General features: G+C 37.1%; 1 protein-coding gene across 2 annotated transcripts in view; it reads left to right on the top strand.

Moving 5' to 3' along the window:
* Nucleotides 1-9,223: 9,223 nt before the first annotated feature.
* LOC127979664 (collagen alpha-2(XI) chain-like) overlaps nucleotides 9,224-14,030 on the top strand; it is a 35,006-nt gene continuing 30,199 nt past the window's right edge. Inside the window, exons 1-2 of one of the 2 annotated variants that reach the window (XM_052585259.1) lie at nucleotides 9,230-9,417; nucleotides 9,514-9,621. In XM_052585259.1, coding sequence (XP_052441219.1) covers nucleotides 9,540-9,621 — 82 coding nt within the window. In that variant the 5' untranslated portion in view covers nucleotides 9,230-9,417; nucleotides 9,514-9,539. Of the gene's footprint in view, nucleotides 9,622-14,030 lie in introns of both variants that reach the window. The other variant, XM_052585260.1, reaches the window with a different exon arrangement.

Genomic DNA, 14,030 nt, shown 5'->3' with positions numbered 1-14,030 from the left:
TAGATACCTTAAACACCCTGACTCAAATTCTGATTCCCCCTTTTTAAATCATATTGTTAGTTTTTAAGTGTCTTCAGTGAAGTGTCTCTCGACTGCTGTGGTTGTCTGTGGTCCCTCGGGCGGGAGGTGAGGTGCTCCTCTCTTCAGTCCAGCAGGACCCCCGGGCCTCGAGCGCTGCTGGCGCTGCAGTGTCGCTCTGCGGCCGCTAGAGGGAGGACTTCTGCAGCGCCACTCCTGGAACAAACCAACCAAACTCCTCCTCCTGCCTTCTTTTCTAAATTCTAGGCCACGCACACAGGAAAAAAAGCAAGATAGATAAGAGAGTCCGAATGTCCAGATCGAGGTACTTCTAACGTTACATTTTACCAGTTTTAGTAGTCAGAGAAATCTGGATATTTTAACCCATGTAATCTCACTATAAAAATTATATTAATTTATAAAGCTCTAACTTTGGTGCATTTCCTGTAGATGTGGAAGAATAAAGGGTATCAATTAAATATGTTCAGTTTCACATTGTTAGTGCAAATTGTTACTTGACCAGAGCAGTTTATTCCCTGTTTGCACCATGAGAAGATGATGACTGCATCAGAGCTCCGAAATAAAAGGCTAGTAAAGTATGCTGACATAAAGATATGACAAAGATTTTTGGTCCACGTTAGCTTCAAGGTGTATATTAATAATATATGAATTCACAATTATTACGTTTTATTGAGTGATTCCATAGATATAGAATAAGAGAATATATATATATTTGGGACCGACCATAAAAACTTTTTTCAATTTTTCATACACTTTTCAAAAATAAATATTTCAAAGCTTACTAATGACATATCTGTCTGGAAAAATGTGGGGTTAAACGGATTAAGTGATCAAACAGACAAATAGGTGCCTTAACTGGACTTAATTTCCGTTTTGATAGTGTAATGTATGTATTATATATTGATATTAGATCTGCGTCTTTCTGAAGCATCGCTCAATGAAAAGGGTGCCGTGTGTGTGTGTGTGTGTGTGTGTGTGAGAGAGAGAGAGAGAGAGAGAGAGAGAGATGCGCCTGCAGTCCCTCTGTCCGCCGTCTGGTGGCGCGCTCACAATGACTCCTCTGTGCTGGAATGATGAGGGCAGCATGTTTTCGAAGTTATATTTGCGCAGTAAACGTTCTGCAGATCTAGGGCTGACGCCAAAACCTAATCCTTAACAATTGTGAATTTTGTTTGCAACAGCAGCTATTTCTGTGACATTTCACGAAAAATAAGGCACGGCAAGCCTTTTTACCCCTATACCTTTCCAAAGTCATTTGATTGAAAATATGGCTTATAGGGATGGTGATTTTTTTGTCATTACCTGTTCAGCAAAAAGGACCTTTCTTTTGTTATTGCAGTTTTAATGGTTCAGCTTTACATTAGTGATGTTACAGTAGGACGTTTACAGCTCCAGTAAACTTAAGACGTACACGTTAAGTTCACTGTGGACTCCGTTATCGCTCCACCTTTCAGCCAGACCAGCAGTGGTGTGAGGTGAATGCAGGACAGAAAGCTCACTGCTCTCTGTCAGGGACCATCACTGCTCCTTAACATGCTGTTCCCCAGCAATATAGACTCTGTGATAGCCATACATTCAACATAATTAGATCTGACCTTACTGGTGTTACTAACATTCCACTTGCCTAATTTGCCAATGCATGCAGAAACATTTGTTATATATTTTACAATATTTAATTACACTTTAATTGTATTTTATTTTATTATGTTTTAAATGACTCTTCTTTTCCAAGGAATGCTGCAACTGTTAAATATTCTACTGGCTACAAGAAGTGGATAAAATTATGTGAGTGTTATATGATGGAGGAGCTTAACTAATGAGCATTTGCTAAATTAGAGCTGCAGAGATGATGGTTCTTGCAAATGAGCAGTATGTATCAGCCATAAGAGGTTTGCAAATTAGCACTTTGGTTTGAGAGTTTAAACAGCAATGTGAGGCCAGTGCATCGGACACAAACACAACTGAAGTAAAATCCAAAAGCAGGACTTTTTCTTTCTTCTCGTTTGTCCTTTAAAACTAATTATTTTTCTTGAATAGTGGTGAAGTATATTAGAATGTGAATCTGTTATGGTGGCAAAAGTCTTTGTGGACATGTTTGTTTATGTGTATCATTTAAAAATATGTATTTTTTCCCCATTTGGATCTGTGCAGAAGTTGTTGATGCTTGTGATTGGTTTGTTTCTGGTTTGGATTGTGTAAATGTGAGGAATTCATATTTTAAATTATAGAATTATAGACTAAATTCTAGAAACGCTGCAGTCTGGGGATGCAGTGTGCATGACCCAAGGCTTGTGTTCTCTTAAAATCACTACTGCTTATCGATGGTTCTTTTTTTCCTCAAATGTAAATTTTCTTTTCATCTTGTGCAAGCACACTGGAGAGCAAACGAAAACAAGTGCATGACAATACAGAAACCAGCACTATAATTTGGTGTAAAAAAGTGAGTGATGATCAACAGGTTTATTATTTCATGTGTTTGTTTATTCATGAGGTCACTCACTAAATGCTGCTGGAATGACTGGAAAAGTGAACTAAATTAAAGCAACTGACCTTTTATGCCAATTAGGTTTTCTGCTGCTAAGTTTTTTTTTTTTTTTTAATGATTTTGTCTTGACCTGGTTACCATGTAGTTACCTTGTGTTACCAGAACTTTCTTAGATAAATACACTGTAAGTACACTATAAGTACATGTTAGGACACGTACTGTAAAATAAAGTGCAACCCATTTTTTTTATCATATGTATATATTAAAGAGTTATTGGAATTTTTGTTAAATGATAACTAAGGAAATAAGCCCGAACTATCAGCAACCTAACCTAACTATCAGCAGGTTAGCAGTTAGCTTTGCAAACCATTAATTAAAACTTTACAAAAATAAAGTACACTATGCTTTTTAAAAGTTTGGGTTCAGTAAGGTTTATTTTCTTTTAAATAATTGTATAATTATATTCAGCAGAGATGCATTAAACTGATCAAAAGGGACAGTGAAGACATTTATAGTGTTAATATTTCTTTTTTTAATGAATTCAGTTTTTCTTGCTTTCTAGTCAAGGAATTCTGAAAATATGCTTTTCTGAAAATATACACTGTTTTCACAAAAATATGAAGCATGCTAATAATAAGAAATGTTTCTTGACCATCAAATCATCATATCAGAATGATTCCTGAAGATCATGTGACACTGGAGTACTTTGCTGAGAATGGAGTAATGATGCTGACAATTCAGCTTTGCATCACAGAAATAAATTACATTTCACAATATATTCACTTAGAAAATAGTTTTTCAATTGTAATTTTATTTCACAATATTCATGAAATAATCATCTAAACTATCTAAAGAACATGACAACATATGTATCATACTTATAACACATTTAGTTGTAACACAGCCAACCCTTTAGGTCTATTTTGTGAAAATTTGTGAGTTCATCGCAACAAACCATATTTGGTTTGTTTGGCATAAACCTATATCGTAGGACCTAACTGTCCAGGTTTGGTTGTTTTGTGTGCGCCTCACTCCCTCCTCACATCTCTCTCTGCCTCTCATCTGCGCTTCTGTCCTCTCCCATCAGACTTGTACTGTACCTACAGCTCTCTGTCTCTCTCTTCCTGCCTCACAAAAGACCCCTCTGTTCTCTGTGCTTTACCCCTGCCCCCCCCCCCCCCCCCCCCACCCCCTTCCTCAACACCCAAGTGGTACATTCCCTGTCCTCCTCATCCTCCCCCTGCAGCGCGTCTCATTGTGAGGCTCTTCTCCTCACCTTCAGCTGTAGTTCGGCCACAAAGCGGCATTATTACGGTACTGTGCCGCAGACACCTGAAGCTGATGTGTGAGATCAGGCTCCACAAACAGAACTGTTGTCTCACACATGCTCCGGAGCGCAGCGTAACGCTAAGACGCTTGTCTTCTCCAGCTCTGCAGATACAGAAACACAGAGAATCAGTCATTACTAACTTAGCTTGGTATGATATACACTGCTTTTAAAAAACGTTGGAGCTGGTATTCCTTTTTTTAAATGATTTTGAAAGGATATTTTATGCTTAATAATGCAGTTATTTATCAAAAATGAAATAAAGGGAATTAAAATATATATTACTATATGAAATCATAAATCTTTTTTTTTATATATTTTGAAATGTAGTTCTTTCCTGAAATGAAAAAGCTTGAATTTTTTTCCTTCATTCCTTTTTTGTTAATATGTCGTGTTTTTGACATTTTTTATAGTTTTTAAAATGTCTTTTATGTGTGTTTGTGTGTTTATACTCTACATATTTGTACATTATATATATGTTATATTTCTTTCCTGCTACTTTTGATCAATTTACTTGATCCTTGCTGAATGACAATATTAATAAATAAGTAAAATACCCCCCAACTTCCTGAAGGGGAAAAAGGTAGTAAATACACAAAACAGAGTTTGAAGTTTGATCATCACATTCATCATTGTGCTTGACTGACGCATGCAGCTCTAGGTTGATTCAGGAGGGCTTTTCCTGCAATTAGTGTTCTGGAAATTGCATGTTGTTTTTGTAGAACTTTCTGCTAAATGACATGTAAGCTCTGTTCCAAACTCCTGCCAGCTGCCTTGCTGTCTACTCCCTAAATCAGCTAACTTCTAAGGCGGCATCCCAACCACAATAAAACCCAATAAGAAGATCTGACCCAGACATATCTGAACCCACAAAACCGTACTGATTTCTGGTTAATTAGAATATTAAGCATTCACAAAAGTCCTAAATAAACAAATCCATCATTAAGACATTTTAACTTTGAACAGTCACTTCTAGCCAAAATATGAGTCCATAATAATGTTTCCTCCAGTGAAACAATCACATCAAAATCCACCCACATATTGGTTTACACTTGTTGAATTGGTGCTTGATCTGTGCATATTTCTCTCCTGATAAAGATAATTTGGAGAAAGCAATGTTTTATGAACTATCCCTTTAAAATTGTGTTTCTGTGGCTCAAGTGGTAAAGTATTGCATTAGCACCGCAATGTTGTGGGTTCGATTCCCAGGGAGCATGTTAGGTAAAAAATGTTAGCCTGATGCACTGTAAATCGCTTTGGATAAAAGCATTGTCTAAATGCATGAATTTAATTTAATTTTTTAAATGTAAAATTCATTTAATATTTTTAATATACAAAGGTGGCTATTTCTCTTTTACTACCATGTTTCAAATGAGATCTTGAAAGGGTACTGCATCCATGAAATTTTCATGATCTCTCTCTCTCTCTTTGTCCTCTCCATCAGTGTTTCCTCCTTTGACTCATCAGTATGTCCCCACATTTCCACTTTAGTCAGTGGGTCACATGAACCAACCTCCTCCATTCTGCTCAGGACTCTCTCCCATACCACCCCTCTCTCTTTCTCTCTCTCTCTCCATCAATAGGCCTCATTCATCCCCTCTCTCCTGCTGCATGCCATTGGACCCCCCTTACCTTCCCTATATTCATTCCAGTGAATTTTTTCTCTCTGTGAAGTTTTCCGTGACTTCTTAAATAGCTCAGTACCTGTTCTCTCTCTTCTCACATCATCTCTTTCCATAATCATTTTCACTATTTCTCTTCTCTGTCTTCCTCCCACACTTGTTTGTTTCACCTGTTTTAAATAAATGTAAGTAGTTCTGTGACATTGGTCATTAAGCTATGATAAATACTTCTCTCTCTCCCTCTCTCAGAAAATACACACACACACACAATTAATTTTGGAAAGTTAATTTAAAATATTAATTTCTTAAGAGAAATAAAAATGGAAAGATGCTATGAATGCTAACAAAGAAAGACTTTACTGCTCTTAAATGAACCTTGGAAAAATGTGATGAGAAACGTATGAGTTTATAATGAGATCTCTGACTTTTGGTTGCAGACTCATTTGGCACATCTGAGTACAGTTTAAGATCTCTTCTCAAACTCCACACGAGACGTGGGTCTGGAGAGTGGAGTTAGGTCAACTCTCCTTTTGCACTCCATTTAATCTCATTGCTTTCTTGGTGAAACTGTAGCATATCTGTTCTCAAATGTCCATTACATGAGCTCTCAATGTATGTTCCATTCCCTGCACGCTTCTATAAGTGGCCATTAAATAGTCGCCATTACTGAGGCGACTGAAGAAGCTGAAGTACATTTGCTTAATGATGCATAATTGTGCTAAATGATCTGAGGCGCGTTCAGTGGCTACATTTAGAAAATCTGAAAAAATGAGTCAAACCGAGAGCTTATGTCAGTGTTCACACGCTCACACATGCTATAATGATCTGCGCAGCAAACAAACAAACATTTATTCGTTGCTTTAAACTCTTACTAGTGTAACTGACGGTTTAATATGGCTCTTTATAAAAAGGCTGGCATTACACTTGCTTCCCAATTTAGGGTATATGAGTCCGGCATCCAAAATCACTGAGCCATTCTCTTAGACTCTTTTATTTTGCTCTCTTCTTCTGGGTCTCTACTTACTGGGAGCTCTGTGTAGCATAATACAGAGGTACATACATAGACATTTTTTTCAGTGCTCCAGCTGTAACCCTGTACCAACCCAGTCCATTTCCTCACAAACACGCACACACAAATATACACATGCCAATCTCATTCCTCCCCCCTTCTCCAATCTATTTTGGTGTGTTGTAGTGGGCTAGGGTGTGTGTGCGCGGTTTGCAGCCCTGCCCAGTAAAATACAGACTTTTTAAAGGAAGTCTGCAATATAATCTGGTCGCTTTATTGTAATTACAAGGTCCCCATTTTGGAAATAACCAGGCTGTCCGCAAGCACTTGCCATGTCTGACTCCAAGGAAAACTTGAGTTAGCTTTTGTGTGCCCCCCGTTGAACTGCTTTATGCCCAGCACATAGCCCTATCGGAAGAGAATTCATTTTCTCACACACACAGCGAATCTCAGATGATGTCATAAAATCTGTTAGCATGGGTGGCCTATCAAAACCTACACAACCGCATGGCTAGTGGCCTATCGTCAAAGCCTGAAATTACTGTGGACAAATTAGTAGGCTGTATTAATCCAAACAGCTGTATTCACTTAAGGTGGGAAACATCTGTCTTGAGGATTTCTCAGTCAGATTCTGAGTGACTTTTTACCTTTTTGATTTCTAAGTTTTATCGGTTGTATGGTTTGTACAAATGCCTAGACGTTATATCATTATGTTGTGTATCTGGTGGATTTTCTCAAGGTACTTTGCTGTGTTTGAGGTGAAGTTCTCTGGATGTAAACTGGTCAACCCAGCTGTATTTTAATACTTTCTCAAGGTCTGTGCTTACCTGTATGCCATCCTCTGCTTGGTTTTATACATTCTTAATGTCTGTGTTCACGAGTGGTTTCAGAAAGACCAAGTGGTAGGCATTTTAATGCATTTAATTGTTTAATGTCAGTTTAGAGGTTTTCCCTTTTTCCCTAATGCTTTTCATGATTAAACTGTAATTATGAACAACACTGCTATTTTTATACTACTCGGCATAGCAGTTAGGTTTAGCATCAGAGCTAATTTGAAGAAGAAAAAAACAACCTGCATTCCCACACATCCAGAAGTGCTCTGATTTGCTATTCCAATCTTGCCACATGGCTGTGTGCTTATCTTTTTATTCATTTAATTTTTACATTTAATATTTATTGATTTATTTTAAATTAATTTTATATATATTTTTTATTTAATATTAATTGATTTAGTTGACATGTAAGCAAGAGCAATTTAAATAAACACACCTGATTCCCACTTTCCACCCACATCCCTCATTTTCCATGATCTTTTCTCACGTTTTTAAAAATACCTTTATTCTTTCTCACATTCTCCTCTGGACTCCCTGTGTCAATGGGAACACCACATATTTAAAGCATATGATTATACTGTTTTATTATAGAAATGCTAGTGTGCACCAGAGGCCTTACAAAAACATATGCCATGATTGTTTATAGATTGTCTCCTTTAGACCATAATGGGCCACAAGACATAAGAAGCACTGATTTTCCTGCAAATCAGAATTTCCCTGCAGGGAAAAGCTCTCGTCAGCTCCTAATAGAGTAAGGAGTTTTAATAGAGCAGCTCATGTTGATTGGTGGCTGCTGACAGTATGGCATTTTATTACTATTCTCTTTCATTAATGTTTGTTTTATGCATTTGTTTTATGCAACGTTATTTTGAGTAAGCCAAGACTCATTATAATGGGTTGGTTCTTCAAAAGCACAGGTGCTTATAAAGATCTTTGGACAGAGAATAGGCGTAACCTAAATAAATGACTGGGCTTCTTTTTTTATCCCTTACTTCAAAGAACTGCAGTTTGCTGCATCTATAGGAGGCAACGAAAGAAAAAGAAAAAAAAAAGAAGGAAAGGAAAGGAAAAACATGAATTGGTTTCTTTGGTGTATCAGAGATCAAATGTGAGCGAGCGCATTACTTTCTAAATTTTTGAAACTTCAAAGATCTGCTTGTGTGTAGGGCTATGACTTTTATTTATAAACTAGGCTATTGGAAGCAAATATCACGCTTTACTACAGCTAATATAAATTCTGGTAAATTTGGTATCTTTTGAAAATGTGAAATTTATTTATTAATTTTTATTTATATAATTAACAAAATTAACAGAAATAATGGACATACAAACATACAATAAACATATATTCAATAATGGTTGGTGTATGACTAACCGAAATGATGTTTTGCTGACAGGAATAAACGTTCATTTTGGTCCATACCTGCTGGCGTGGTCATTTAATTTGAGTAACCGAGTTGGATCGAGCCTTTTTTTTAGAACTTGACAGGGAGGGAAGATAGCATATGACGTCACGAGCGGATCAGAATCTGATTGGCGGCTGAAATCCTTCATGCCTACGGACCCATCGGTCCTACATGGTTCAGCTGTGAAACAGAAATAAATACAGAGGAATAAACAGTCAGATCTACATGCCAATCACTGACATGTTAACATCAAAAGCTCATTTGATGAATACAGATATTTTGGGTTATATAGATCCTTTCATAAGTTCTTGAAATGAACGTCTGTCGATACGTAACAAACGTGTAGAAAGCCGCAGAAGTCCGTATACATGCATTTCCCTCCCTCTTTTTAGCTCTCTACCCTCTCATTCACTCTCTCTCCACACACACACACACACACACACACACACACACACACACACACACACACGCTCCCTCGCATTTTGTGGGAGAAAGTAAGAAGAGGGAGAGAGAAAGAGGGAGATTGAGAGAGAGTGATTGGAAGCCTCTCTCTGCTCTCTCCGCTTTTCTGTTCACTCAGACTCAATGGGGCTCTAGCATTAGGGGTTTCAAGCTGTAAAACTACATATTTATTACCCATTCCCTTCTTTTTATTTACGCTTTGTACATAACACAGATAACTTATTGAAGAACAAGGTGGGTGTGCGTGTCAAGGAGTCTCATAAGACGCTCCAAGTCGAAGTTGATGTCAAAAGAACGAAAAGGCTAATTTGAAACTGTCCTGCCTTGTAGTCCAACCGGTCAAAAACTTGGGAACTATGGATATTCGGAAGAAGCGGAGGCCGTGGTGCATGGAGACCTCGTTCTTGCTCCTCCTGTGCCTAACTCTGTCACAAGCAGGTGAGTATTTTGTTTTTTCGGTTTGTGTTTGTGAGATTTGACAGAAGAAACAGTAGCTTGATCTATGTAGGCATTTTTTCCTCAATGCAACATTGGGTTTTGATGCGCTTTACGCACGCCAGGTATCCACGAGATTACGCAGGTGATTGTGTTTTAGTGTTTCCAAGAAGATGCTTGAATCTTTTTGCGAACGTGTGTTCAGTTAAAGTGGTTTAAGTGCATGTTGGATCTAGCTGGTGAGCCCACATTAGCAGACTAATATTTGGTTGGAGTCCCTTAAGTTAATACCACTCTTTCAACTTTCACAATTTTTCAAGAACTGAAGTAGCCTATATGTACAAAACAAATACAGAGCCACGAGTTGAGCTCCAGGCCGCGTTGGCAAACATTATGTGGCATCCCAGACGGTGGCATGGGACAGGACGGTGCTTCACTGACAGGGTTTTACATCCTGGTATGAGCTTCATTTCAGTGCACAGCATCTTGAGAGGATGCATTGTTAGTGCAAACCAAGAAAACACGAATCGTATCGTGAATGGAAAGTATATATAGTAGTTTATTTTGTATTTATATTTATATTTGTATTTTCACCAATTGTTATTATTGTTTCTTTTTATTAAATATATGGCTCTCCGGAATGCTTGATTGTGATTGGTCAGTCTCCGCTTTTAGCGAATATTTTTGAGTTATTACTGACTGCGCCTCCGAAGCGTCGCCAGCTCTTCGCGTTTTCTTAAAAATCATTTCTAAAAACAATATCTAATGTTGTTTTTTCATATGTTAATGTATCGCCTAAATAGAGTTTACCAAACCTAAACTTCTGAGTTATTATTATTATTTTTTTGGGGTTGATTGGACATTATTTCTTACATTATTCACCTGCTCTGTGCTGTTATTTTTATTGATACTAGCGTTTATCGTCTATGTGTATATAACGGCATGAACTTTTATCCAATGCGTTTTTTGTTGCAGTAGTAGGTTTATACTTGTTTTAAGTATAAAACGAATCCATAATTAATATAAAAAGCACCATATGCAGTTAGTATTTTATTTTATTTACCCGATCAGGCATTAATTTCTGCACATTAATTTATAAGTGAATCGTCAGCTGCGCTTCTAGTGTTCACCACCAGTCGATGAGTGGCGCTCGATCCAGATCCTGCTGCTTCTCCATTAGCATTTCATTTACAGTAGAAGCATATAATCAAATACAGTACAATTCACACCAGATTTGTACATACTTAATTTATATTCAAAGATTCTGGTTGAATTAAAAAGTAAACAACAAAACGATATTTTAGATAATGGTGTGCACCTAACATACCTCTGGCTTGGATGTAATTCCAGATTTCTGATTTGATCGCTCATTTTTCTCTCCCTTCCCTCCCTTGTGTGTTTAGAGGAAGTCTGAATATTTGTGCCCCGCATGAGTAGGTCATTATTCTGCCCTGTGGTTCACAGAGATGCAGTGAATGAGTTAGTGTCTCTATGTGAGCTCAGTGATATTTGTGTAAACGCACACATCTATTACACCTGGAGAATTTTCCACAGTATACCAGTTTTAGGCCAGTGAATGTTTCACTGTGAATATATCACAGCAGCCTGTTGTTACTGGTTCAAATATCATCTATGATTTTTAACACCAGAACCAGATTATGTTTTTCGAAACTGAACTCCAAAAAGTTATTCAAACCAAGGCACTATTTAGGAATCTCTTTTTATGTTCAAGTCCATTTTTATATCTGCTAGTTACCTTTAAGTGGTCATCGTTGATCCATATTGTTAATTTTGGGACAGCAGACAGACTTTTGAGAGCGCAGTGTTTTTTAGGTGGGGAATATTTATTTAACATGGATGTTCCTTCAACCTCATTTCAAAGGCAGGAGACTCAAAGAAATGTCTGTCTCACTTCTGTTAACCAAAACACCCTTAACCCAATGCAGCGAATGAGGACTGAATGGAGTCACTGTGTGTGAAGGAAATGCCTGGAATATTCGTGTGTATATTCACTGCACGTGAGAAAAGACTGTCCTCATGGGTGTGTCCATCATTCCTGACAGTTTATGAATGTCATTGTGTGTTACTTACATTGCTAATCTTCCCCATCACTACCTTACTCTTGTTCTGAAGTGCACTGGAAATATGAGGGCTGGTGCTCCTCAGATCCCTTATTCGATTTGTTGAATTTATGCATGCATGCATGGAAAGAGCAGAGCATCACTATTATAATTGTGCATGCTTGGTATTAAACTGGTAACTATCACATGGATGATACCTCAAGTTAGTTGTTGTAGTGAGCTGTGCTAGAGTTTTCTAAGTGATCAGCTTTATGCTTTTCACTCTGAGCAACCATTTCTTTATTATTCATCTCCCTTAACTAACAAGCAAAACTAACCCTAGTGACTCAACTCTAGCTGTAGGAACCTTTTCACACCCTGACCTCAACAGTCCTCCAGAAGCCTCACACTTCCACAAACAGCTCTGTTGACAACAATACAGTTCCTCTGGTTGAAGAAGCACAGCTTTGCGGTATGTCTAAGAGAGATAGCTATTCATCATGTCTTCAAGGCTCAGTCCACACAATCTTTTTGGAAAGGGTTGTTTTTGAACCTAAAAAACAGAAAGTTGGCTTACACTGTAAAAAAAAGGTACCAGGTCCATAGAAGATCCATTTTAGTTTCCCAAACAACCTTTCAGTGAAAGAACATTTAAATAATCTAAATAACCTTTTCCACTTTACAGAACCTTTTGTGGAATGGAACATTTCCATTGAAAACCACTTTGCTAATATAGAACTCATATTTTTAAGAGTGCAATGTCTGAGCCATTAATATCTTAAATAGATCTCTGTATCTCTCTTCCAGACATGCTTCAACTTTCATTGCATTGTGTGGGTAATTATTCTGGAAAAAAAATCTTAAAAACAGAAACATGCAATGAAAATGTCTTTACCATGATTGTTGCAGCAGGTTTTATATATCACAAGTTTCAAGGATAGTTTAATATAGTTTTTTGGGAATGCAGACATCTCACCACAAGAGGGCCCAACTCCTGCTCAAGCTTTTCAGCTCAATAGCACCACATCTGAAGGATTCACTGAGCACATAATAAGCACCCTCTTCCTTTAGTCTGGTTTATTATTTTTTTTATTAACATGTCTCCGGGAACTTAAACTTCTGTGAATGCCTTATGATTGTACGGAAGTATCTTTACAGTCGTAAGCTGATGAAAGCCATCTGTTTTCACACTTCTGTGCTTAAGATCACAACTGATTCAGTTAACCATATTATCTTGAATTGCTATTAATATACATTTAGTTTGAGTGATACTTAGTAAAGTATTTTAGCCTTTCTGTGAGTAGTGTATACTTTGGTTTACAGTGATGAGTGTATACAGTAGCTGTGGGGAGTCTGTATAAACGCTCAATCTTTTTTAGTTTGCATGATGTTTAATATAGCGGCTGTGTGGTCAGTTTATCCATCCTGGCAGAGGCAAGAAGAGACGCTCTGTACACCACACACACACTGACTCATACTGAGCAACCTAGATCCAGAATATATGCTAGCACATAATATATATATATATATATATATATATATATATATATATATATATATATATATATATATATATATATATATATATATATATATATATATATATATATATTTGTGCACATAATATTAGTATAGCATTATAATGTATAATAATAAATTCACAACCTTTGTTTAAGGCAGTACATGTTCTAAAGCAGTTCTTCGCTGACTTACAATAGACCAGGCACGCCATCTCTTGGGCATGAGGATAATATTAAGCAGGAAATAATTATTTGAAAATATTGCTGAATGCTTTTTATTTTCATGTTGACTTAAATATCTTTTAATAGTCTTTTAATGCACTTGAACTGAATGGACACATTATTTTGACAGCACATATGAACTGACCTATTGTTTAGAGGTAGAGTGCTGAACGCCTGTTTTGAAAAGATCCCATGTTTGTGTCAAAAAAAATTCTACATTTGTTGAGAAGAACATTGATTCACTTCCTGGAAAGCATCACTAGTCAGGCTAACGTGCTTGTGTCAGCCTTTAGCTTTTTTATTTCCTTTCATCAAGATTAAAAAAAACATCAACCACACTAACACACTTGGTAATCTGTGAACATTAAATAGTCGTTTGATATATATGTCTCTGTAACCCCATATTATGCCAGGAGTTGGAGGCATAGCTGTCTGCGTATTATAAATAAATCATAAATATAGAGAGCCATGATTTAAATTATAACCTCCACACAGGCCTGTACATGCACGCCTAACTACTGCGGTCGGCGGGAAGAGAGAATGAGACAGGGGAGACAGATCTAGACAGCTCGATGGATTTATCTTCCTGTCTTTTGCATCTTTTGAAGTT

This window comes from Carassius gibelio, chromosome B19 (assembly GCF_023724105.1).
Source record: "Carassius gibelio isolate Cgi1373 ecotype wild population from Czech Republic chromosome B19, carGib1.2-hapl.c, whole genome shotgun sequence".
Lineage (NCBI taxonomy): Eukaryota > Metazoa > Chordata > Actinopteri > Cypriniformes > Cyprinidae > Carassius > Carassius gibelio.
Note: the sequence above shows the minus strand (reverse complement) of the source record. Positions and strands in the feature narration are given on the sequence as shown.